Source organism: Papio anubis, chromosome 10, assembly GCF_008728515.1.
Source record: "Papio anubis isolate 15944 chromosome 10, Panubis1.0, whole genome shotgun sequence".
Lineage (NCBI taxonomy): Eukaryota > Metazoa > Chordata > Mammalia > Primates > Cercopithecidae > Papio > Papio anubis.
Genome location: NC_044985.1, coordinates 116,991,775 through 117,018,717, shown reverse-complemented (window position 1 = coordinate 117,018,717; position 26,943 = coordinate 116,991,775). Strand labels below are relative to the sequence as shown.

Genomic DNA, 26,943 nt, shown 5'->3' with positions numbered 1-26,943 from the left:
CACTGCTCTGACTGGAGGTGATTTCCTGCTGAGCAAACTATGAGAATGAGGAATGGGAACACATTTTACTTCCTGACCAGCAGCAGAATCTCCCAGGAGAGTGTTCTGGGATCTGCTTTCTACAAAAAAGGAAGCTACTGTGAAGAAACTGTGGATCACTGGGAGCCCACTGAGGCTGTCACGCCTGTTGCTGATGGAATGTGCACTGAGAAGCTGCTCAGAGGCACTCAACAGTGACTCTTTGGGGAGCAGATGTGGGCTCAGGGGACAGAGGCAGGATGTCGTCCTCACACAGGTGCCAGTGAGATGCCACGGAGCTCCAAGGAGGCTAGCCTCAGGGACACACCAAAGGGAGCCTGACTGTGCACTTGGGGGTGTTGCCCATTATTTTTTGGAAACATCTTAGAGCAGGTGCATATAGAAATGCTGGGGCCTCAAACAAGGACTTTGGAAAGCTGCCCTTCCATGTGCAGCCCTCTTCTGACCCCTGTGTGGACCCGCAAAGGCCGTTGCTGTGAGTTAGCCAAGGGAAGAGGGCACAGGAGGGAGCAACTGGCATGGTCACAAGTTTTCAGATGAAGGAGAAAGAAGTCCTGACCTCTGACCACCCTCTCTCAGTGGCTGAGATGGGAGGAGGGGCTCACTTCAGAGAACTGGGGTCAGGACCAGGAAGAGAGCCCTGGGTGCAAGCCCTTTTGTGATTCCAAAGCTCACTCCTCTGGGAAAAGAGCAGCGAGATAGAGACCAGGGAAGCCTTCCCTCTAAGAGGAGGCTTCTGCTGCACGTAGAGAGGGAAGGCTTGGTGGGGGCGGACGGGGAAGACTGGGGAAAACCACAAAAAACTCAAAAGTAAGTCTTATTCTCCTGACCAAAGGTAACAAGAAATTGACTCCTATAGCAGGCCACAGTTGTTGAATAAAGGAACTGATATCCAGGGGACAGAGTTGATTCCTGCAGCAAATGACTGTACTTCTCAGATTCAGGAGACCAGAGTCTCATCTCTAAAGCAGCTAAGCACTTTCCAGGGGCTGAGAAGAGTCCCCTTCCTAACCGCACTGCTTCTGTCTGGGGTCACCAGCTGTCCTTGCTTGAGCAGGACTGAAGGGTTTCCTGAGATGTGGGGCTTTTAGTGCTAAAACTGGGACAGTACTTGGCAAACCAGGAAGGTCAGTCCCTGCACTTGGGTCTGGGTGATGGTGGGGAAACACTGATAGTGCTTGTAACACCCCCTTCCACAGCCTTTGCTCTGGCTGAGCCCGGGACCTGGAGCAGCGGAAAGGGATGAGGCAGGTGTGTGAGCTGCAGGGCTCCAGACTCCAAGCACCTCCTTGGTGAGCAATAAGTTAGAAGCGCACCCTGGGGGCCCCTTGCCCGTGGATGGCAGCCTGTCTGCAGCTGTTGCCATGGGGCTGTGGGGAACATGCTCCCACCAAGCTGTGTGCTCATTGTTATGCACCAAGATCCATTCACTTTGGGAACTGAAAAGCATTCACTTACACAAATAATCATGCTCCTTGTTCTTTCGGGTTGCTTAGAGCTCCCTTTCCTGGGGTCTCCAAAGAGGTGGCCACACAGGCACCTTGATACCCACTGAATAGTGCCTTTTGTCCTCATATTTAAAGGGCAGGAAACTGAGGTTGTTTCTCCTCCCCCCAAGTTTCTTAAGGAATGACCAGGGTCTGACATCCTATCAACACATTCTGTACAGAGGGAGAGAGACAGCTGAGCTGAACTCCAGGGCTCTCCTGTCCTGTCATTTTCTCTTTCTCTTCCTGACTTCCTCTCATCTATCTTTTTTTTGAGATGGAGTCTTGCTCTGTCACGCAGGCTCACGTGCAGTGGCGTGACCTCAGCTCACTGCAACCTCTGCCTCCCTAGTTCAAGCGATTCTCGTGTCTCAGCCTCCTGAGTAGCTGGGATTACAGGTATGGGCCACCACACAACTGATTTTTGTATTTTTAGTAGAGATGGGGTTTCACCATGTTGGCCAGGCTGGTCTGAAACTCCTGACCTCAAGTGATCTGCCCATCTTGGCTTCCCAAAGTGCTGGGATTACAGGTGTGAGCCACTGCGCCCAGCCTATCCGTTTTTTAGAGCATATCTCGCACATCTTGGGAAATGAGACTGTCAACAGCTCCTCCATCCAGAGGAAGGCCCCGCCGGGCCAGGCCTGGGAAGGGTGGAGTTGGAGGGAGCTGGAGGACAGTGTGATGGAGTACACCCCCGCTGCTGGCTCTGCCCCATGTGGCGGACAGCACCCAAGTCCTCATGGAGAAAAGATGAAGAAAAAAACCAGTGGTAGGGGAAGAGAGGCTGAGAGTGAACCCCTTAGGTTATGATAAACCAGCAAGGAGCCTCAAGGGAGACAGTGCTCATGCTATTTTGCCCATCTTAAGTCGTTAGTAATTGGGGCTGCACTTTCATGCCTGTCTGTCATCCTGCGGCTACTAGAAACATGTAGAGCTCCCCACTGGAGTATCCACGAGGGGCCCATGGTTGGCTCTGCTCTGTTCCAGCAATACTGGAGAGCAGCTGTGCCTTTGGGAAGTGCTGACCCCGTTCCTTGGCTGCCTGGCTCGGTCTCTTATCTGGCTTCCATTCTTCTGCCTGACCCAGTTCTAGATTCAGATCAGTTTTCTCCACCGTCCGGGGCTTCCCCAGAGTTTCAGGGCCAGGCCCCATCTCTCTGAGGGCCAGCTACTCTGCCTTTTACATCCCTAGTTCCAGTTTCTAACTAAGTGTCCCCCACAGGAGAGACTAGGAAGCTGCTTATAGAACAGGGAACCTCATGGTCGAGAAAAAAGAGGGGAACTGGAGGGTAGGAGCAGGCTCTACATGGAAACTCCCACCCTGTCCCATGGGGCCCTCTAGGGAGCGGGAGATGCCCGAAGTCTCACTAGCTCTAGAAACATTTTTTTTCTTTTCTTTTGAGACAGAGTCTTGCTCCGTTGCCCAGGCTGGAGTGCAGTGGCGTGATCTCAGCTCACTGCAACCTCTGCCTCCTAGGTACAAGCGATTCTCCTGCCTCAACCTGCCGAGTAACTGGGACTACAGGCGCCCGCCACCACACCCAGCTAATTTTTTGTATTTTTAGTAGAGACGGGGTTTCACCGTGTTAGCCAGGATGGTCTTGATCTCCTGACTTCGTGATCTGTCTGCCTCGGCCTCCCAAAGTGTTGAGATTACAGGCGTGAGCCACCACAGCCAGCCTTTTTTTCTTTTTTTTTTTTTTGAGATGAAGTCTCATTCTGTCACCTAGGCTGGAGTGCAGTAGTGCAATCTTGTCTCACTGCAACCTCTGCCTTCTGGGTTCAAGCAATTCTCCTGCCTCAGCTAGGATTACAGATGTGACCCACTGCATCTGGCTAATTTTTGTATTTTTAGTAGAGACGGGGTTTCACCATGTTGGCCAGTCTGGACTCGAACTCTTAACCTCAAGTGATCCGTCCACCTCAGCCTCCCAAAGTGCTGGGATTATAGACGTGAGCCACCGTGACCGGCCAAAACTTGTTTTTTTTTGAGACGGAGTTTCGCTCTTGTTGCCCAGGGTGGAGTGCAATGGTGTGATCTCGGCTCACCACAACCTCCACCTCCCGGGTTCAAGCGATTCTCCTGCCTCAGTCTCCGGAGTAGCTGGGATTACAGGCATGCACCACCACCCCAGGCTAGTTTTATATTTTTAGTAGAAACGTGGTTTCTCTATGTTGGTCAGGCTGGTCTTGAACTCCCGATCTCAGGTGATCCACCTGCCTTGGCCTCCCAAAGTGCTGGGATTATAGGCGTGAGCCACCACATCCGGCCCAAAACCTGTTTTTTGATATGTATATAGTTTTTATAGGAGGTTCCTTTTCTTGGCAATATCTTTACAAATTTTTACCCTTTAAAAAGAAATCGAGTTGCACCAATAGGTTAGGACATGGAAGACTCCACATACATGTCTTAGGAGCCTGCTGTGTTCAGGCCCCAGGCATAAGTCATGAGCCAAGCGGACACAAATTGTGGCCCTTCTGAGGCTTCTATTCTAGGGTGAAAGCCCAGGGCACTTTCATAAGTAGGGAGGGAGCCGTCTTAATGAAGAGGATACTCACCTTGACTCCTGTGTCCTTGGGGGGAGACCCCGGTTTGCTGTCGAGGGTAAAAACTTCTTGGGTGATATGGGTGGCTGGCAGGGAGGTGTCGTAGGACTTTCTCCCCTGCAGGGCCCCAGCGGGGAGTCCTTGGGTGGCTGGTCATAGCTCCAGGCTGTGGGCTGCTGGTCAGGGGACAAGGTCTGCTTCACGTGCAGGGGCACTGGTGGCCCAAAGGGCCCCACTCCCATGTAGTTGGGGTTGAGGATTTCAGTGATGCTGGAGCCACTGCATGGAGGGGCCCTGCAGGGAAGACATGGAGTCACATCTCAGGGGTCCCTTCCCTTCTCAGGGTCAGCACCAGCCCAAGGAAAGTGTCCTCTGACAACCCTGGGGCTCCCTCGGGCTCTCCTCAACTCCTTCACCTCTTGGGCAGTGATTCATTCATTCATTCATCTATCCACACAATACTGTGGTTACTAAGGGCCTTGAAAGCACCCGGCCCCAGGCCAGGAGGAGGGAATATGGCTGTGAGTGAGGCAGCCATGGTCTCTATTCTTATGGAACTCACTTTTGATGGGAGAGAAAAACAAGCTCAGTGGCACAGAGACACAATATTGATGTAGTGCTGAAGTCTGAGAGTAACAAGGGGCAGAGATGGAGGCTAGTGAAGCACTGGGATCAACTGGGCATTGGGTGGCCCCAGGAGGCCCCATCTGAGGAGGTAGTCTTTTAGCTGAGATAAGAAGATAAGCAGACAAGAGAGAAAGAAGGGGAGAGTGTTCTCGGCAGTGGTAAGAGTACTTGCAAAGGCCTCCAGGTGAGAGGGGTTTGGCCTGTTCCTGGACAGTCTGAAGGCTGGTGAGCAGGTGCAGAGGATGGAGTGAGAAGCTGCAAGGCTGGTGGGGCAAAGAGATGGTGGGGGGTGGCCTGGGTGGCAGAAAGGAGGGGATTTTCAAGGCAGACTGTGGCAGGGGTTCATCTGGAACACATCAGCCCACACGTTTGTGTGTGCAGCGTCAGCATGGAGGCAGCCACGTGCATATTTAGAAAAATGAGTGTGAGGTCACAGAGATCAAGGCTGGAGCCTGGAATGGGGGGCAATCAGCTTAAAGCTATGGAGGGCATGGCCCAGGCCTGGGTGAGGTGGCCCCAACAGATACATTGCATGCTGTCACTGTGTCAGGCACTCGCCTCCTGAGAACTGAGTTCTGAGTATATAGATTGTCAGGGACACTCCACATCTCCCATGTGCTCCGCCAGCCTGGTTCCGAGTTGTACCTTGCTGCCATCCACCAGTGTCTGCTTCAGAAATAAATGCTTGTTCTCACGCTAGTCAAAATGGAAAAGAATTTGTTTCCCTACACTGATCCTGATTTTGGAACCCAGTAGACACTTCAGAGCCAGGATGCATTTGCTGATGGGATTATCATAGGAGGGAAAGAGGGAAAGGGGATGCTTGTGTGCCCACAGCTGTGAACGTCGGAAGCTGGAAGTGGATCAGGGAATGTGCTAGAGATGAGAATTCCTGTGTTCAACGGGGGTGGCTGGGGTGAGGGCAAGGGTTGGTGGGGACGAGTGTTGTGGGGAAGGGAGGGAGGAGAGGAACAAGCTATGTCTGCTGCTGGCATGGTTCTGCCTCCTCGGCTGGTGAGCTGGCAAAGAGACCAGAACTTGATTCTGGAACTCGAGACCACATCAGTGAGTTAGGGCAGCCCTGCTACCAAGGATGTCTGTATTCTGGTAATACAGACTTTAACATCTGTACTATTCTCAGTTCAGTCTCTGCTGAGAGCAACCAGTGTGCATTTTCCTGCAGTGATTTTTCTTGCTAGTGATAGGGTGGGGTTTGGTGGCCACAGATCCCATGATTGCTGGTGTCGTTTGTCCCACAGGAGACACAGCCACCATTTGTAGACTTGGAATCTCTCCATCCTCTCTGCAGTCACTTCTTCATGCACTAGGCCGCAAGTTCCTAAGTCAGGGACTGCACTGAATTTGCCTTGATTTCTCTAGAACTGGACACATCATAGGGACTCAAAAATGTTAGCTGAGTCAAACTGAACTTTCCGTCACGTTAGAGTTTCCCAGGCTTTGTCACAGTCACACCAACCTCCCCAGCAGTCAAACGACACAGAGCAGTCAGGAGAGCACCTCTCCTGGGCTGGAGCTTCTTTCTCCTGTGTCCTGGGTCTCTCTGTGCTTCAGTTCACCTTCTCACAGGCCCTGGGTCTGCAGAGCCATGCTAGTGTTTTGTTTTGTTTTGTTTTGAGACAAGGTCTTACTCTGTCGCCTAGGCTGGAGTGCAGTGGCACAATCACAGCTCACTGCAGCCTCAGCCTTTTGGGCTGAAGCAATCCTTCCATCTCAGCCTCCTAAGTAGTTAGGACTACTACACCCAGCTAATTATTATTATTGTTATTTGAGACAGAGTCTCGCTTTGTCACTGCTGGAGTGCAGTGGCAAAATCTTGGCTCACTGCAATCTCTGCCTCCTGGGTTCAAGCAATTCTTGTGCCTCAGCACCTCCCCCCCGCCCCGAGTAGCTGGAATTACAGCCATGTGCCACCATGCCCAGCTAATTTTTGTATTTTTAGTAGAGATGGGTTTTCACCATGTTGGCCAGGCTGGTCTCAAACTCCTGACCTCAAGTGATCCACCCATCTTGGCCTCCCAAAGTACTGGGATTACAGGCATGAACCGCTGCACCTAGCCAAATTTTTTTTTTAGAGACAGGGTCTCGATATGTTGCCCAGGCTGGTCTCAAAACTCCTGCGCTCAAATGATCCTCCAGCCTTGGCCTCCCAAAGTGCCGGAATTACAGGCATGAACCATCACACCCGGCCAAACCATGCTAATTTGTCATGAGTCCCTGATATCCACCCCCCTCACACCTACCCCACACCCACTTTACCTGCTGGTGGCTTCCCACTGCTTCATGGGGTCGTGGCTGGTGAGGCTCTTCAGGGTCTTTGGCCCACTGGACTCATCACGCTCTGTCTTCACAAAGTCTGGAAGGAAAGGGCCGGGAAAGAGCATGTGAGGGCCCAGCTTCCAGAGCTTAGACAAGGGATGGCAAAGGGGTTTCCATTTGCAGGCTAAAGCTGCACAGTGAATAGTGAGTACCTGGGGAGGTGAGTTAAGCAAGATTCTGAGGCCTCATAAGAGTTCAGTGATTGATTAGTTATGCCTGTTGTGGATCCACGGAGACTAAGCAAGATTCTGAGGCCTTGTAAGAGTTCAGTGATTGATTAGTTATGCCTGCTGTGGATCCACAGAGAGGAGAGTTGGGATCCAGAGCTGTCATTTCATGTGACATTTCCAACTTATTGGTCTCATCAAGGAACAAAGCAGGCAAATATGTTTTGTCAGACCAGGCGCTGTGGCTCATGCCTGTAACCCCAGTACTTTGGGAGGCCGAGGCAGGTGGATCACTTGAGGTCAGGAGTTCCAAACCAGCCTGGCCAAGATGGTGAAACCCTGTCTCTACTAAAAATACAAAAATTAGCTGGTGGTGGGCACCTGTAATCCCAGCTACTCGGGAAGGTGAGGCAGGAGAATTGCTTGAACCGGGGAGGTGGAGGTTGCAGTGATCTGAGATCATGCCACTGCACGCTAGCCTGAGTGAGACCTTGTTTAAAAAAAAAAAAAAAAAAAAAAATGGCTGGGTGCAGTGGTCACGCCTGTAATCCTAGCACTTCGGGAGGCGGAGATGGGTGGATCACTTGACGTCAGGAGTTCCAGACCAGCCTGGTCAACATGGTGAAACCCTGTCTCTACTAAAAATACAAAAATTAGCTGGGTGTGGTGGTGGGTGCCTGTAGTCTCAGCTACTCTGGAGGCTGAGGCAGGAGAATCACTTGAACCCCAGAAGTGAAGGTTGCAGTGAGCTGAGATTGTGCCACTGCACTCCAGCCTGGGGCACAGAGTGAGACTCTGTCTCAAGAAAAAAAAAAAAAAAGCAGTTTGGAAGGCACAGAAACCTGGGTGGGCACCATGCGGGCAGAGTTTAGGCACGTACAAGGGTCTGTTTGTATATGTAAGTGGGCACCACGTGGCCATGTGGACAAGCAGAGGTCGCCCAAGAAATTGTAAATCTCAACTGCAGCTGTAGCTTTGGTCTTCCCCGGACAGCCTGGAAGGGGCCATTTAACAAGAGGTAGGCCGGGCGCGGTGGCTCAAGCCTGTAATCCCAGCACTTTGGGAGGCCGAGGCGGGTGGATCACGAGGTCAGGAGATCGAGACCATCCTGGCTAACATGGTGAAACCCCGTCTCTACTAAAAATACAAAAAACTAGCCGGGCGTGGTGGCGGGCGCCTGTAGTCCCAGCTACTCGGAGGCTGAGACGGGAGAATGGCGTGAACCCGGGAGGCGGAGCTTGCAGTGAGCCGAGATCGCGCCACTGCACTCCAGCCTGGGCGACAGAGCGAGACTCCGTCTCAAAAAAAAAAAAAACAAAAAAAAAAACAAAAAAAACAATAGGTAGGTTCGCTTGGTACCCTGGGTCCTTCTTTTAGCGGAGATGCTAATGGGGGAATGACAAGGCCTAAGGGCTGATAGGTGAGGTTCGGGGCTGTGAACACTCCGCAGGGTCAGGGAGGGCGATCTTGGGGTGCTGGGTGTGGGTTCTGTTGGGAAATTTTTGAGTTGAGTGAGGGCTGGGTCAGATTGTCTGAGATCTTCTCCAGCGCTGGATTTCTGCTCTGAGGCCGCAGCAGAGAGAATATTCGATAGCTTTGCTGAGAGAAAGCACGTTCCTGTCCCTAAGTGGTGGGCTGAAGAGGGCGCTGAGGAGGGGCTTGCTGCTTACCATAGAGCTTCTCCCTTGTCTTGCCCTGAGAGGTCTGCAGCTTGATCTCCCCCTGGAAGTGGCCTGTCAACTCCCCATGGTGGGTGAGAGGCGTGTAGATGGGCAGCTGCGTTTCTGTGGCCTCTAACCGAAGGGCAATGCAGCCCTCGCCTGCGGGGAAAGTGGGAGACAGCTGGGTGAAGATCCAGCCTTTTCATGGCGGAAACACCAAACTCTTGGCCGGAGAGTTGGCTCTGTCATCCAAAGACGGTCCTTTGAAACTATGGCCCAGGGAAGGGTTATTTAATAAATACGTCAGAACAGCACCGCAGTACTTTGGGGACAAATGTCTCAAGTCTTAGAACAAAAGGTGGATTAGTTGATGTAAAAAAATTATATTGTAGAAAACGTAGCAGAAAGACAGGATTAAACACTCATCTGATTGCTGTAGGGAATGAAAACTTCCCAAGATCTGATGCAGTATAAGACATGACAGAACAACATTGGCGGCAAGAGAATGTGCAAGTTTAAAACTTGCACAGAGGAAAAATCTAAAATAAAAAGAAAACAGATTGAGAAGAGTATCTGCAGCCAGCTCCCCAGGCAAGAGGGTACTTTCCTCCGTCTGAATTCCACAAGGAACTCCTCAAAATCAAATCCCCAGCACGTACATGGACAGATAATACAGACAGACATTTCACACGAAAAGAACTGCAGCCGACTAATTTTAATAAATGGAAAATAGTTCCACTTTCCTAGCCATCAAAAATGCAAACTAAGGAATCACTAAGTTGCTCTTTCACAGACATGAAGTTGGCGTAGATAGGAAGGGAGAAAAATAACACCCAATGCACCGGGCACAGTGGCTCACGCCTGTAATCCCAGCACTTTGGGAGGCTGAGGCGGGCTGATCACTTGAGGTCAGGAGTTCAAGACCAATCTGGCCAACATGGTGAATCCCTATCTCTATGAAAAATTACAAAAATTAGCCAGGGGTGGTGGTGCTTGCTTGTAGTCCCAGCTACTTGGGATGCTGAGGCAGGAGAATCTCTTGAATCTGGGAAGTGGAGGTTGCAGTGAGCCAAGATCGTGCCACTGCACTCTGGCCTCCAAAAACAAAAAATGAAACCACCCAATGCCAGCAAGGATCTGGGGAAGCCTGTCCATGGTGAGGTCGGCTGAGACAGCCTTTACAGCAATCAGTTTGGTGTCAAGTGCCAAGAACCACAAACACTGACACCTCTGGCCCAGCAAACATGGGAACCTGTCCTAAAGAGATTACTCAAAAGAATAAAAAATGTAGCTGAAGAATAATAAAAAATGTCCACAAAGAGATTCATCTCAGCATTACTGATAGCACCAACAAAAACAACTGACAGAAACTCAATAATAGTACTTTTAAAATGAGGATGCAGTAAGTCCATGGAACATAACGCAGCCATCAAAAGGAACAGTCACAAAGATGGGGCAGGAGAAACATGGAAAATGTATTTAATCTAATACCAAGTGAGGGAAGCAGAGTATAAAATAATGTTTCTGTGATGGTAAGTATGAAAATCTAGGTGTGCCTATGCATAAGGCTGGAAATGTGAAACCAAAATAAAAATGATTACTGGAATGAGACTGTTGCTTTCTCTCCTTTTCCTATGATGATATGCTGTTTGTGAGTATGAATGTGAAGCGGAAGAAACAAAGGAGGATTACAGGATTTTATTTTTAAAGACAGGGTCTTGCTGTGTCACAGAAATACAGGATTTGAATGAGAAAATGAAGCATGTGTTTTGTGTACTGCCTGTTTCCTGCCATCAAAGCTTCAAACATTTCAACAGCCACTCAGATGCTCTTGCATCTATGACGAGGGTACCCCATCAGGGCCATTACACTCCTCAGGCTCTGCCCACCCCTCCTCCAGCTCCGGGACCCTCTTGCCAGCGCTGCACTGGGAACGGGGAAGAGCTGCCTGGGCTCAGGCCCAAGATCCTGTTGTTACCTCTGACAAGCTACTCAGTAGCTGCATGAACTTCAGGTCTCCCAGCCTCCTTTCCTCACCTCCCCAAAGAGGGGAGCCACAGTGCCCACACCCAGGTGTTGGCAGAGCCTGCACAGTGGGCGACTATGCACAGGGCTTTCCTTTGTGTCTGCAGCCTCTTCCTCTTTAGTGACTTCCACCAAGCAGCATTCAAAGCTCTTCCATTTCAAACAAATAAGCACGTGGACAGATGTGCTCCCTTGACCCAGGCGCATTCTCCTCTGCCTCCTCATGCCCTGTTAACTCCTAAGTGCCAAGGTCTGATGTCACCCTGGCCCTTCCATGGACACTGTGCTCACCAAGTCTGCTGATGGGCTGAGTCACTTCATCTAAGGGACGCTTGGTCTTTATGTTGGGCCCCTTGGCCACATTTGCTATTGTAACCACACCCTCTTCTTGACCCAACTCTTCTGATGGTGTCCCCAACACCACAGCATTCTGGTCTTCCTCGTACGCTGTGGCTGTGCCTTGGTCTCCCTTACCCGCGGCACTACATCTAACCCAGTGCAGGAAGTGGAAGCATCATTCATGCAGCCCTGATATGGTTTGGCTGTGTCCCCACCTAAATCTCTTCTTGAATTGTAGTTCCCATAATCCCCATGTGTCGTGGGAGGGACCAGGTGGAGATAATTGAATCATGGGGTGGTTTCCCCATCCTTTGCTCAATAGTGATAGTGATTGATAGTGATCGTGATAGTGATGGTGAGTGAGTTCTCAAGAGATCTGATGGTTTTACAGGAGCTTCGCCCACCAATGGGCACCCACTTTTCCTTCCTGCCATCATGTGAAGAAGGATGTGTTTACCTCCCCTTCTGCCGTGGTTGTAAGTTTCCTGAGGCCTCCCCAGCCCTGCAGAACTATGAGTCAATTACACCTCTGTCCTTATAAATTACCCGTCTTAGGTATGACGACAACATGAGAACAGACTAATACAGACCCTTTCCCCAATCCCAAGCCCAGTTTTCTACTCCATTCCCCTCAATGTTATCCTCTTCTCTCCCTTTTTACTGTCACTACTTCTATTCTGGCTCACTCATCTGTCATCTTGATCACTGCAGATGCAGATTTCCAAGATGTGAATCTGATCCTGTTACTTCCTTGCTTGAATCTTCAATGGCTCCCTACTGCCCTCAGGATAAGGTATTTGCTCTTAGCTTGGCTTGTAAAGAGAGGCTTGGTCTGGCTCCTGCCTCCAGCCTCTCTGTCCCCTCCAGGCTCTCTCTGCCTCTCTCACCCCATGCCTAGCCACATGTGTGGTCTAGCAAGGGTGATCCTGACTTTGGGCTGGAGCCACAAACAGGCAGAGATGGTACAAAAGCCCCTGGTGTCTCTCTGGCCACAGGCCTCCACAGCCTGCCTGGTCTGGGCACTGGGCATTGCCGAGCAGAAGACCAGAGAGCCCTGGGCTGGTGTTTCCAGCACCCCAAGTGCCACTCAGGGGACCCTGAACCACACCTCAGCCCAAATTGCTCTGGCTGGGGGGAGGGGGTCTTCAGGCAGAGGGTGGCCACTCGGAGGCAGAAGCAGCAGCCCCTTTGTGCCTGAGCAGGTGTTTTAGAGACTGGGTCAGCAGAGGGGGGTCTGCGGCTCCAGATCTGTGAGCTGAGGAGGCTGACTCAGGACACATGAGAAGCAGAGAAGGGCAGGCAGACCTGGGTTCAAATGAGGGCACAGCCACCACTACCTGTGTGACTTGGGCAAATCACTTGATCTTTCTGAGCCTCTGTTTACTTGTCGGAGAACAGTAAGGTCTTGTCAAGATTGCATCACATAATACTGGAAAGTGCCTGGCACAGATCTCACACATAGGGAAGACTCAATACGTGGAAGGGGTTGCCACTGCTGGCTGTCCTGCCCAGAAGCCTAGTCGGGAGGGAAGGATGACTTAGTGATGACAGTCCCACTAGCAGCCCTGGGATGGGGAAAGGAGAGGCAGGAGCCTATGACCGGAAGTGCCAGGTGGGCTCTCCCTGAAGGTGATGCTACGTCACAGGCCGCCAGCTCACTGGCAGGTGTGGCACCTGTCCACAGACCCTTACCATAGGATTCGTCGCTGTCAGAGGACTTGATGCTGATGAGGATGTGCTGGTCTAGCAGGTACTCAGGGTCAGAGATAATGGGCTTCAGCTGCAGAGAGAAGGGCACAGGACTGGAGTTGACGGGCAAGGGACAGGTGAGGGGACAGGTGGGTGTACAGGTGGATAAGGATGACGAAAGGTGTTCTTAGTCATCAGATCCAAATCTCTGCTGTCCATACCCAACAGAGTAGGTGGGGTATAGCTTTCACATACACCCTGTCCAGCAAGGTGGGGGTTAGCTTCCTTCCCTGTCCCCCTTACCTCCACACTGCACCCCAGGCCTCCTAAACTGAGCTGGCTCCCAGGTCCCAGCAAGAAGGACTGACCCCAAATGGGCCCCATCCATTGTCCCCGTTCCTTCCCATCCCTAGGCCAGGGTCATGGAGGAGGAGGCAGGCTGACAGAGAAGTGGGGCCAGGCACCAGGTCTGGAATGACCCCTGCACTCCACCCTGCACCAGGCTCCCCACACAGAGCACACACCTTCTCCTTGGCCCCTCCAGGACTGTGGCTGCATCCCAGCCCTGCCCCTATCTGGCTTGCGCCTATCTGGGGAGGACATAGCCTCTGTGTCCATCATGGCAGAGCCCCCAGCTGGGCCTAGAATGTCCTACAGATTGTTAGGGGTGTGGCTCAGCGAATGACAGACACAGACTCCCACATTCCATCTGTGAGCACGTTTCCAGAACCGGGGACTGCCACCTCCCCCAGAGGCCCTGCTGGTCTGCCCGGTCGCGGGGGGTGCTGCTAGCAGGATTTGCACAATGCTGGGGGAGCCTCGGACCTCACCAGTGGGGGCTGTGTCCGGGCGAGCACAGGGAGGAGCATCACACGCACACTAGCTCCTCATCTGCTACAAGTTATGACTTTTCAGATTTATGACTTTTTCAGATGTGGGGCTGTTCCTCACGATGACTCCCATACAGAAGGGCCAAATAAAAAGGTGATACTTTGTTCTAGGGATTCCCTCCCTTCCTTTCCAGACACCAAAAAGCTCTGGTACAGGGCTCTGGGCACCATGTTGGCCAACAGGGCAGACTCACTACATCTCCATTCAGAAAGTTCCAGGCCGAGCACAGTGGCTCATGCCTATAATCACGGCACTTTGGGAGGCCGAGGCGGGCAGATCACTTGAGGTCAGGAGTTCAAGACCAGCCTGGCCAACATGGTGAAACCCTGTCTCTACTAAAAGATACAAAAATTAGCGAGGCGTGGTGGTGTGTACCTGTAATCTCAGCTACTTGGGAGGCCGAGGCAGGAGAACCACTTGAACCTGGGAGGCGGAGGTTGCAGTGAGCTGATTTGGCACCACTGTACTCCAGCCTGGGCAACAGAGCGAGACTCAGTCTCAAAAAAAAAAACAGTTCCAGAACAGATGATTGGAAATTGCAGTGGAGCTCTGGGCACTCCAGGGTTCCACGGCTGCACCAATCATCACTTGGCTCCTGGCACGAGGTGATGCCTGGCCCTAAGTTAGACCCAGGGCCAGAGCTGGGGGCCTGGGATGCAGGAGGAAGACCGGGTCCTCCCTGGGACGCAGTGGGAGTGGGGTGACAGACATCTGAACAACAAATGTCTCTGTGGGACACCACCACCCTGGCAGGGGGTGGCAGGGAGGAGGACTATCTAGGGGGCCATGGTAGAGATTTACAGGGTGAACAGAGGAGGCTGCCAGGCAACAGGGGTGGGACGGGGGTTCAGGGAGCAGGAGACAGTGAAGGCTCCTGCAGTCCTGTGGGAACAGCAGATGAGGCTGCTTAGCCCACTGGGCAACAGGGAGTCGACTGGATAAAGAGGGGGACGCCAGGATCAGACAGGCATTCCAGAAAGATCCATCAGCATTCAGGATGCCTCAGCAAGAGGCAGGAGACAGGAAGCGTGGACCCCCTGGGAGGGGGCAGGGGGACAGAGGCAAGAGGAACAGCAGGACTTGGTGGCTGTGAGGATGTGGGGAGTGGAGGAAGACAGGGTGCCCTAAGGGGTCCCTGAGCTGGCCGGGGGGCGGGGTGAACGTGCTGGGGAATGGGGTGCTGCTCTCTTTTCCAGCTTCACCAAAGGAGGAAACTACTGTTCAGGCCCTGCCTGGAAGCAGCCAGGGAGGAAGAGCAGGAGGAGGGGCTTGGGCCGGGTGAGGCAGAAATGTCTCCTTGAAGCCCAGAGCCCCCATGACTAAGGGGCCTGAAGACAGCCCCAGAACAGGGCCTTCTGACAGCTCTTCCGGGGCCTCAGTGGGAGACCCCAGTCACAGCCGCGTGAGCTGGCCGCGGCCTCTGAGTAATTTGGAATTGTGCCGCAGTGGGGGGAATCTGGAGTTCAGGTCAGCGGCTGCTCCTCAGATGATGTGGCTTTTCTACATGGCCTGAGAGTTGGTTCCAATCAAAGGTTAATGCCAGTGTGGGTCCAGCCCCCTGAAACCTGCCTACATCCTACCCCAGTCTCAGGAGAGAATGGGTCCCTCCACCTGTCCTTTAAAATTCACCTCCAGTGTCACCTCCAAGGGAACGTCCGAGGGGAGCCCCCAAGATGCCCCACCTCCTGTGATGGATCTGCCTGGCCTGGGACTCCTCTCCATTCCACCCCTCCCTCGCGGCATGAAAAAGAAACTCACTTCCCACCCAGCATGAACAACCACTAAGCTCCTAATAAGCTTGTACTCGATGACACCCGACACCTCCACTGTCAATTTAGCACTACAAAAGCAGATTCAGTAGAAAAGCATTAAAAAAAAAAAAAAGAGACAGGGTCTCACTGCATCACCCAGGCTGGAGTACACTGGCATGATCATAGCTTAGTGCAGCCTGGATCTCCTAGGCTCAGGTTATCCTCCCGCCTCAGCCTCCAGAGCAGCTAGGACTACAGGCATGCGCCATCATGTCTGGCTAGTTAAAAAAAAAAATGTTTTAGGCTGGGTGCAGTGGCTCATACCTCTAATCCCTGCACTTTGGGAGGCCGAGACCAGTGGATCACTTGAGGTCAGAAGTTTGAAACCAGCGTGGCCAACATGGGGAAACCCCATCTCTACTAAAAATACAAACATTAGCTGGGTGTGGTGGTGCACACCTGTAGTCCAAGCTACTCAGGAGGGTGAGGCAGGAAAATCGCTTGAACCTGGGAGGTCGAGGTTGCAGTGAGCCAAGATCATGCCACTGCACTCCAGCCTGGGCGACAGAGCAAGACTCTGTCTCAAAAAAAAAAAAAGAAAAAACGAATTTTTTTTTTTTGTAGAGATGGGGTGTCACTGTGTTTCCCAGGCTGGTCTTGAACTTCTGGGCTCAAGCAATCCCCCCGCCTTGGCTTCCCAAGTGCTGGGATTACATGTGTGAGCCACACCCCGCCAGAAAACCATTTTTTCTATAGCAAAGAAGACTGTGTTCCCACTAAAGTTTGGTTGAGTGTTTTCAATTCCACCCTCTGCTCTTGCAGGGTCACAGACATGTCAAGTACTTCGTGTGTTCACAAGTGTACGATTAGCAGCCAACAGACCCCTCTCTATGCCTCTCTGAACTCAATTCTATGAACCAGCACTGAATAGGAAAACAAGCATCAAAGCGGGGATTGGGGTCTTGGGGTTGCATCCTAGGTGTGTTACCGCAGCCATGAGGCCATGAACAAACAGCGCTTGGCCCTGCACCTGATTTTCCTTCTTTGCAAAATCATGTGGTTAGATGAGCTGACCTCTAGATCCCTTTTGTGATCCTTTAGGAGAACTGAAACCATTTAGGAATAATGAGGCCACATACCGACTGCTGCAAAGCGTGTCATGAACCACCGCGAGCGAGAGCTTGCTCCTAGAGGGGGCCTCTTTCTGCATTCGGTCTATGAGATTTCTGCTCCCTCTGGTCAGGCCTGGCCATAGCTCTGCCGCGGGCTGGTGCTCCTGGCCTAGCAAATGCAAATCTTCCTTTGGGGAATGCCTTGCTCTAGAATTACCTTTGGAAGGGTCTCACCAAACTTCACCACCAGCTCCCCCTCACTTCCTTCTTCATTTTCTCCTTCCTGACTCTTGACGAAACCTGTTGGAGGACAAGAAGGCTGGTTTTCAGAAAACAGAGCAAGAACCAGACAGAAAAGACTCCCTGGGTCACCCTACCCAGACCGAGGAAGATGTGCTCTCGCCCTTTTTTTTTTTTTTTTTTTTTTTTTTTTTTTAAATCTCGGGGCCTCAGCATCATTTAGGAGTCAGGCCTGCCGGGGATTCTGTTTTTGTTCAGGGACTGGTCATTTGCCAACATGGTCTAATTATTTTTAGGAAAATCAAAGAGATTCCCCCTCCTTTTCAGTTCCTCTTTGCAACAAACCAGGCAACAAAGAAATCATCACATCACAGGCAAAAAGATTAGGAAACTTGACAGCTCGTCCCACGCCACTCAAGATAGCAGCCTTTTGAAATTCTAATTTAAGCTTCCTAATATGCTGTTTCCATAGAAATGTATGCAAGTGTCTTGATAGTTTATTAAAACCACCCGCACAAAAATCTTCATCATTTTTCAAATCGCTTTGACCCTGCTGGGTGAACTGGGGCTTGGGGACTCAGTGGCAAAGGCCGCTCTAGCACCAGGCCCGGGCCCAGCTGAGTTGGAGAAGAAGGAAGGGACCAGAGGGGCAGAACTGGCAGCACACGCTTCTTCCTGATTTCTGGAAGCATCCCAGCCAGGCCCTCACAAAATGCCCTTTTGTGGAGTTGATGTCCCCTATTCCTCCCCCGACCACTATGCAGACCATCTCAGCGAAGAGGGCTGGATACACGCAGCTCTTCCCTGGCCGTGAAACAGCTTTAGACAACATGCCTAGAAATGTCACCTGGAAAGGGTGTTTCCTAAACACAGTTTGTGCTAAATGCCGCTGGCTCAGGGGAGCCTGTCCATCTCCTGCTTGCTTTCGGACACTGCAAACCCCCTGAGAAAGACGCCACGATCTCCAAAGAGCAAGAGGGGCCAGGGCGACAACAGGCAGCGACTGCTCAGGCCCTCACACTGGCTCTCTGAGGTCTGGACCTGGGCCCAATGCTCTCTGGCTGAGTCAGAGCCGCAGCTTGCAGGGAACCTCGAGCGGGTCACAGTCCACCCTCAGGGGCAGGGATTGGACCCTGCCTGCCACCTACAAGGGACTGAGAGGTCAGTACATTCATGGCCATCCCTGCCCCTAGGGCTGCACAGGCCACAGGGGGACCCTTGGCAGTAACTGAGTGTCCCCTTGAGCCATCCACCTGCAGCCCCACTTCTCTGATCCGCTTTGTGAGTCTTTTCCAGGGAGAGGAGAAATGGGGCAAAGTGCCAAGTACGAAAGACATTTATAAGAAGGCTCCGGCCAGCTCCGCCCAGAAGGTAGCTCAGCAGCCACTTACTCTCCAAGCAGCTCGAGTGGAACTCCAGGTAGAATTTGGTCTGGGACTTGGTCTTCAATGTGGCGTAGCACCTGAGAAACTCAATCTGTCCTTGGCTGTCGACAGTCCCAGGACCTGGAACAGGGGAGAACGGGGACTCAGTTCCACAATGTGCCTGGAGATGGAGCATTTCCAATTAGTTCTCATGCCACGTACTGAGCTCCTTCTCAGGGTCCCAGGAAGGAGGGAGTTTACTGGGAGGAGAACTAAAGCTACAGCGAAATCCAGCACCCACCCGAGCATCCTCAACCTCTCTGATACATCGTGAGCTGGCCAGGGCAGAGAGCGGGGCAAAGACGCAGAGTCCCAGGAGTCCGCACCTCATTTCAGCTCTGTCATTAAAGCTGTGTGACCTCAGGCAATAACCCCACTATTTCAGGCTCCCAGCTAGTTCCGGCAAAAAGACTTTGTAGAATGGCTGGGTTGCTCAATACCCAAATCAATGCTGTTGCTGAGTTCAGATGATGAGGGCTAGCAGCTCTTTCTCCCTCAGGCCCAGTGATCCCCGCTCCTTACTCTGGGCCCCGTAAGCTCATTTGTACAGAGTTAACTTGCCTGCAACTGTATTAATTTAGATGATGCTTTTGCAAGCATCCTTAAGCTGCTTTTAAACAAGTGTTCTGTCCTTTCATATACATTTTGAGCCACAGAACAGAGACTTGTTCTGAGACCATGAACAAATCTTTCCTTCCTCCATCCCTCACATCCTTCCTTCCTTCTTTCCTTTCTCTTTCCAAATCCCACAGTGCCCAGTCCAGGCTCTGCTTAGGTAGATGCCCTGTCAATGCTCAATTCCTGTGATCAGTGTTTTCGAGCATCTGCTGGGTACTGAGCCCCCGTGGAGGGAAGCCCAGCCCAACACTGAGGATGCCCTACCCCGGAATAGAGGAGGAGGTGGCAAGGGCAACCCCTTCAGGGCTGCAGGAGCTCAGAGAAAGGAGAGATGGGTGGAAGTCGGGGAAAAGGTCCAGCCTAAGGACTAGGAAGATTCTAGAAAAGCACAGTGGCCAGACTTAGGAAGGAAACACGATGGTGGGTCAAGACTTGGGTGGAGAAGGGAGGTCACATTTCCGGGGCTGTGGATGTTAGATACGATAGGATGGAGAAAAGCATCCCAGGAAGACGGTGCTCCGGCCTCATGTGTGTCCCCCAGGGCATGAAGGACACAGAGCAAGATGGTCTTTCCTTATATTTGGGTCCCCTATGTTCAGTCTTCCTAAAGGAGCCCGGTGACCACTGGGCTGACCATGGAAGCAGTGACTGGGCAGAGACAACATGGCTCCCTGGTCACTTAGGCCAAGGGCTGGATGGACACATTACAGAGAACACTTGGCCCAGCTGGGACGAGGGTAGCCTGGCAACCAGGGCTGGGCTGGATTATTTGAAAAATTACCTGCAAATCTAAATAGTATTTACTGTGGTGTTTCCCAAAACTCAGTCATCTGCATGCCATCTTAACGATTTTTACCATCTCTGCCTACCACGCACCTGTACTACTCTTTACTTAATATTTTCTCTAAATAGACTCACTTTTTAAAATTAAGTGTAGCTGAATAAGGTATATCACAACACTAAATGGAAAAACAATGGTGCTTGCCTTAAACAGAAGACATAAATTTAAAACATGTTAAAATAAAGGCATTACTAACAAATGCTTATTCATGTCCCCTGCCCCCTCCTCCCACCCCACCCCAAGAATTGTCTTCAGTGTCTTCAGGCCACACCTTGGTAAACACTGATTTACCCATGTTTTCAGACTAAAACTGAGGCTCAAAAGGCTGACATATTTGCCAAGCAGAGCGAGTAAATTCTCCGGACTGAAACTGTGCTGTGGCTGGGACATGAAGAAACTGACTGATACTGTGGACTTGACTGGGAAAATGAGCCTTCCTCTAATGCAGACCGCTGACTGTTACCCGAAGACAAGCTCCCAACACTCCTTGTCACTGAGGAAAACAGAGAAACAGACACCGTCCTTTGCTTACCGTTCTTGGAGACAAACTGGGAAGTGACTCCTGCCTCAAACGTGGCAAAGACAGGGCTGTGGTCACTGGTCATGATGTCGCTGGTACTGCCTGCAGGGGAGGGAAGGCATTTTTCAGCAGGGAAGGAGAAGCCCTTCTGGTCAGGCCAAGGATGGCAACCCTAAAGCAGAAACTTTAGTTATGGAGCCCTCCAGAAGTGCGAAGGTTTTACACCTGCTGTCCTGTTGTCCTTCCACTGAAATGCTTAAAGGGTTCAGTGGAAGACAGTGTGGACACTGCCTCCTCCATGGATAAAAGAAGCCTGTGCTCGTTGTTCCTAAAGACCTATGACTTTTTGAATTGATTAGGGAGTGTGAACCATGGAGATTTTTCTGGTCTAATCATATTATTTATTTATTTCTTTTTGAGACAGAGTCTCGCTCTGTTGCCCAGGCTGGAGTGCAGTGGCGTGATCTCGGCTCACTGCAACCTCCACCTCCCAGGCTCAAGCAATTCTCATGCCTCAGCCACCCGAGTAGCTGGGATTACAGGTGTGTGCCATCACGCCCAGTCAATCTTCGTGTTTTTTGTAGAGATGAGGTTTCGACATGTTGGCCAGGCTGGTCTTGAACTCCTGACCTCAGGTGATCCACCCGCCTCAGCCTCCCAAGTGCTGGGATTACAGACACGAGCCACCGCGCCTGGCTCACTTTATTTTATTGATGAGGAGCCCCAAACACGGGGTGGGAAGGGGACTGAAGGCCACTCAGCTCATCAGTGGGAGAGACGGGACACCTTCTCCATCCCATGATGCCTTGTAGAACCAGGAGAGAGCGGATGATGCCAAGTGTAGAAAACTCTGTTAAGGAGCTTGGCACTGGGGTGAGAAGGGAGGCAACAGAGCACTTTGGGAGGGGGCAAGAGAAAGAGGACAGTTCTAGAAAGACAGTTCTTTCAAGATAGCCCGTTGGAGATGCCTGGCAGGAAGTAGGCACTCAAGGCTGGAGATATGTCTTTGGATGTGGAGTCTTGGGATTAAGTGGAAGCGGAATACATTAGTGTGTTTGGGCTTTCACATGAAAGATGAGAAGAGATGAGGACAGAATTCCAAGGCACGCCAACCGTGAATGGGCGGGCAAAGGAAAAACTGCCAGCAAAGGAGACCAAGAAGGTGATAAAACAGACTTGGTACCCTTTTCTAGAAAGCGTTTACAAATCAGCAAGAAAAAGATAAACACTCCACCGCTCAACCAACCAAAGGATATGGACAGAAAATTCACCAAAAAATATAAATGGCTAATAAACATGAAAAGAAAAAAGCTCACTTACTAAGGATCACCAGAGAAACACATGGAAACTACAAGACAGAACAGAGAAAGGGACAGGAGAGAAGGAGGGGAGTGGGGGCACTGGTTGGTAGTAGAGGAGGAAAAGATGGAGTCAAGGGTCTGGGGGCAAAGGCTAGGCAGGAAAGAAAGAGGAGGCTACCCCTTCTCTGAGAGAGGAGGGAGGAAGATGCGAGGACATCAGCCTAAAATCTGGACATGAGGCAGAGCGTGGTGGCTCACGCCTGTAATCCCAGCACTTTGGGAGGCTGAGGTGGGCGGATCACTTGAGGCCAGGTGCTCAAGACCAGCCTGGCCAACATGGCAAAACACTGTCTCTACTAAAAATACAAAAATTAGCCTGGCGTGGTGGCGTGCACCTGTAATCCCAGCTACTTGGGAGGCTGAGGCGGAGAATCACTTGAACCTGGGAGGCTGACATTGCAGTGAGCCAAGATGGTGCCACTGCTCTCCAGCCTGGAAGACAGAACAAGAGTGTCTCAAAAAAACAAAACAAAACAAAAACAAAAAACTGGACATGAGCGGGAAGAAATTAGTGAGGTCCAGTGCTATGTGAGGCAGGAGGATGGAGGGATGGAGGTGGGGAGTCAGGCTGAGCACTGGGGTACAGGTTTGCAGTGGTAGTGGAGGAGGGGTGTTCCAGGGAGAATTTAATGGGTTGACAAGCAAGATTTTTTTTTTTAAGTATTCTCAGAATATTTCAGATATGTACTGAATGTAATAGCAATGGCACTACAGTGTGCACTTAAGCTCGGAGGTGGACTGTAAGATGGGTGACCCTCAAAAACCCAGTCCTCCTCCCAGTAACCACACTCTCTGTGGTCCCCTCCCACCATGAGTCTGGGCTTGGCCATGTGACTTTCTTTGGCCAATGGGACCTTAGTAAACCTGAGGCCAACAAAGCCTTAAGAAGAATTTCCATTGGTGAGACTTGCAGCTGGGAACCCTGAGACCAGGAAGCAAAGCAGCCTGCACTGGCCTGCTGGATGATGAGTATCACCCCTATGCCTGCTGACAGCCAGCCCACCCCAGATCTGATGGGCTCCTCCCTGAGTGTGCCCAGATGACACCAACTAGAGCAGAGGTGAGCAGTCCAAATTCAGCCTAGCCCAGACACTCGCAAGCAAATAATTGTTTGCTTTAAGTCAGTGAGTTTTTTGTTTTTTTTTTTTTTTTTTGAGGCCGAGGTCTGGCTCTGTCGCCTGGGCTGGAGTGCAGTGGCTGGGATCTCAGCTCACTGCCAGCTCCATGCACCTGGACTCGCCATTCTCCTGCCTCAGCCTCCCCAGTAGCTGGGACTACAGGCGCCACCACACCCGGCTAGTTTTTTTGTATTTTTTAGTAGAGACGGGGTTTCACCGTGTTAGCCAGGATGATCTTGATCTCCTGACCTCGTGATCCGCCCGTCTCGGCCTCCCAAAGTGCTGGGATTACAGGCTTGAGCCACCGCGCCCGGCCAAGTCAGTGAGTTTTAGGACAGTTTGTGGTCTATATATGCATGGGTCTCTCTTGTTCTTATCTTTAATTTTTCCATCCCTGGTTAATGTTACACTGTTTTTAACTACTGTATCTTTGGAGTAAGTCCTGCCATCTTGGAAGGCAAGTGACCTGTTCTGCCTCTTCCTCCTCCTTTGTCAGAAGTTTGATAAGCAGTAGACAGCTGATTACATTGTAATTACATTGTAATGTAATGTAACCCCTGGCTACATTAATTGCCATGAGAAGACTAAGGCTCCCAGGTCACCCCCGTTTACTGAGCTCTGAACATCCACTCACTTTTCTTTTCCAACTTCTTGCCTTCCCTCAACCCCAACTCATTAAACATTTCCACTGAGCCCTCTGGCACTCCATGAAATATCATTAGCAAAATTCCTTGTATCTTTAATCTTCCCATCACCCCCCAAACCTGGCCCTCCCCCGGAAGACACTGCTGCCTCTCTGGTGAGGCTTGTTTTGCTCCCCAGCCCTCATATTCCGGGCCCAGAGGTGGGGACAAAGGGTGTCCTTCCCGCTCCTCATTGCCACTTCTGGACTGATCTCCCTCTTTCTCTAAAGCCTCCACTGTCGAGCAGTTTTGAATGCCAAGTTTAGGTGCAAAACAGTAAGTGGTAATTCTACAAGTCTCCCCTGACTCGGCAGAGGCTGGCTGAAGCAGGCAGATGGTTGAGATAAGAATTGGCAGGACGTGCGGAGCTGCAGGATGTGGGAAGGACAGTATTGACAGGGGTGACCCTGCGTGTGGCTGGGAAGGAGTGACAGGCCTGGAGAGTCTGAGGGGTGCGGGGGAGGGAATGCACAAGTGAGGAGGCTGCAGGCAGAGGGTAGGACTCGGTCACTTTGAGCTTTGGAAGCTGGAACAATGCCCCGGCCATCACTGTGAGGGCAGGTTGCCTTCCCACACATCTAAAGGTGTTGTGTGAAGTTCGTCTAGTGACGTCACTTCTGGGAGACAGAGCTCATTCCTTCAGCAAGGAATGCAGGGAACGTGTGTTAAACTATTTCAGGGTAGCTGCTCTGGGCTCTTCTGGGCAGCAGGAGGAGACATGCACAGGAATGGAAGTCAGTTCAACGTATAGGACCAGAGTTAAATTTGTGAGACCAAATTTGCCAGTCCCCAGAGAAGGTGGGAGCCACGAAGGTGACCACTGGGCAGCAGCAGGATTCCCCCACCCCTCTCCTCGCTCCAAGGACCAGGGTAGCCCTCCTTTAGGGACATTGAGAATTTGCAGTGTTTTAAAAATAATACCACTGGGCCTGGTGCAGTGGCTCAGTCCTGTAATCCCAGCACCTGGGGAGGCTGAGGCGGGTGGATCACTTGAAGTCAGGAGTTTGAGACCAGCCTGACCAACATAGTGTAACCCCATCTCTACTAAAAATACAAAAATTAGCCAGGCATGATGCTGCGTGCCTGATATCCCGGCTACTTGGGAGTCTGAGGCAGGAGAATCACTTGAACCCAGGAGGCAAAGGTTGCAGGGAGCCGAGATTTAGCCACTGCACTCTGGCCTGGGCGACTGAGAGAGACTCCAGCTCAATAAATAAATCAAAATAATACCACAATTCTCAGTCAGTGAAGTGTTCAAAGCAACTCTGTTCTGTGGATTTCTAAGGTCTCGCTTTGTAAGTAATGGGAACTAATCAGTAGCTTTTCAGAATAAGCATTCAGGCAATTAAGAACTCCTTCAGTGCACCTTTGAGGGTCAAGAGTTAACAGTCATTTTTTTCTTTCATTTTTTTCAGAGGTAGGGTCTATGTTGCCCAAGCTGGTTTTGAACTACTGGGCTCAAGCGATCCTCCCACCTCAGCCTCTTGAGTAGCTGAGACTATAGGTGCGTGGCACAGTGCCTGGCTAACAGTTATTTCTTAATTGTTTTTATAATTTATTCCATAATTATTTATTTTAATATTACATATTATGCCTTTTAAAAATCAATTTAACTCAATTTATTGTTAAACTTCCCCAAATATATATATGTATATACTTGTGCCATATGAATTTCCAATAACTGACTATTTCTGACCTACAAAAACACTTTCATATGGTTCAAACTTAATACGTTCTTTTCAAAATAAATAAAATTGAATTTTTAAAAAAGTGCTCCAGGTCGGCCGCAGTGGCTCATGCCTGTAATCTCAGCACTTTGGGAGGTTGAGGCGGGCTGATCACCTGAGGTCAGGAGTTCGCAACCAGCCTGGCCAACATGGCAAAATCCGTATCTACTAAAAATACAAAAATTAGCCAGGCATGGTGGTGGGAGCCTGTAATCCCAGCTGCTTGGGGAGGCTGAGGCACGAGAATCGCTTGAACCCAGGAGGCGGAGGTTGTGGTCAGATGAGATCACGCCATTGTACTCCAGCCTGGGTGACAGAACGAGACTCTATCTAAAAAAGAAAAAAAGTGCTCCATAACTCAAACGTCTCCCAAAGCAGGGGATATTGATTAGGTGACAGCCCAAGACAGGCGGGGAAGCATCAACATTTCCAGGTTGCCTGATTAGGGTTACAGTGAATTCCTCCCTTTGACACATCAACAGATTGAAGCCCTTAGATTTTAGGGCAGTTGCACCTCCCAGCAACTGCCCTAAACTGCCCTCTCTGATCCTGGTCTGCTTTCCCCAATGTTTGGACTCACCATAAGACTGACACACCACGTGCACCAGGGGATAAGACTTCCAGAGGACTCGGTCGCACCAGGAAGGCAAGTTGTACTTCATCTGCAAATCAAAGTCACAGGCTTTGTAAAATGCCTCTTATTATGTTTCAATCAGTAGAAGAAAAGACTAACTGGTGGCCTCTGTAATCCTCAAATTAATCGGCTGTTGGCTTTTTATAGAATTTCCCCGTAGGTGGCTCTAAACTATTTTCACATGGCTCAAGTCCAGATTCCACTGCCACGCTCCACACTTTCAGATATCCTGGCCTTCTTCTTTAGAATAAGATAATTCACCTCCTGTGTTCCCTCACCCATCCTCCTGACTACTTCAGTACCCCTTGTATCTTCACCTTCTCTTTCTTTCTGATTCAGAGGAACCCCGACCTGTATTTTCTTTTTTTCTTTCTTTCTTTTTTTTTTTTTTTTTGAGACGGAGTCTCGCTCTGTTGCCCAGACTGAAGTGCAGTGGCGTGATCTCAGCTCACTGCAAGCTCTGCCTCCCGGGTTTACGCCATTCTCCTGCCTCAGCCTCCCGAGTAGCTGGGGCTACAGGCGCCTGCCACCTCGCCTGGCTAGTTTTTTGTATTTTTTAGTAGAGACGGGGTTTCGCCGTGTTAGCCAGGATGGTCTCGATCTCCTGACCTCGTGATCCACCTGTCTCGGCCTCCCAAAGTGCTGGGATTACAGGCTTGAGCCACCGCGCCCAGCCTGTATTTTCAACTCAGTCTCTACTCACTTTCTGCAGCCACTTACTTTAATAACACACTCCAGCTTCCACTCCCACTTCCCCTCCATCCATCCATCCACCACCATCCATTCATCCATCCACCCATCCACCATCCATTCCTTTCCTGTCCATTTTATCCATCCACCATTCCATTCATTCATTCCATCCATCCACCATCCATCCACCCACTGATCTATCCATCCATCCATCCACCCATCTACCTTTCCATCCATTTATCCATCCATCCATCCATCCATCCATCCATCCATCCATTCCACCACCACCATTCCATTCCATCCATCTATCCATCCATCCATCCATCCATCCACTATCCATCCATCCACCCACCCAACCACCACCACATCCATCCATCCATCCATCCATCCATCCATCCATTCCACCTATCCA

General features: G+C 51.0%; 1 protein-coding gene across 3 annotated transcripts in view; it reads right to left on the bottom strand.

Moving 5' to 3' along the window:
* Window positions 1–26,943, bottom strand: part of INPP5D (inositol polyphosphate-5-phosphatase D) — a 149,156-nt gene that overhangs the window by 5,091 nt on the left and 117,122 nt on the right. For all 3 annotated transcript variants that reach the window (XM_021924147.2, XM_021924148.2, XM_021924149.2), the window contains 8 exons: window positions 25,788–25,869; window positions 20,331–20,420; window positions 18,307–18,420; window positions 16,893–16,975; window positions 12,925–13,012; window positions 8,878–9,027; window positions 6,981–7,077; window positions 4,089–4,370 (listed from right to left, as the gene is read on the bottom strand). In XM_021924147.2, coding sequence (XP_021779839.1) covers window positions 4,089–4,370; window positions 6,981–7,077; window positions 8,878–9,027; window positions 12,925–13,012; window positions 16,893–16,975; window positions 18,307–18,420; window positions 20,331–20,420; window positions 25,788–25,869 — 986 coding nt within the window. The remainder of the gene's footprint in view (window positions 1–4,088; window positions 4,371–6,980; window positions 7,078–8,877; window positions 9,028–12,924; window positions 13,013–16,892; window positions 16,976–18,306; window positions 18,421–20,330; window positions 20,421–25,787; window positions 25,870–26,943) is intronic.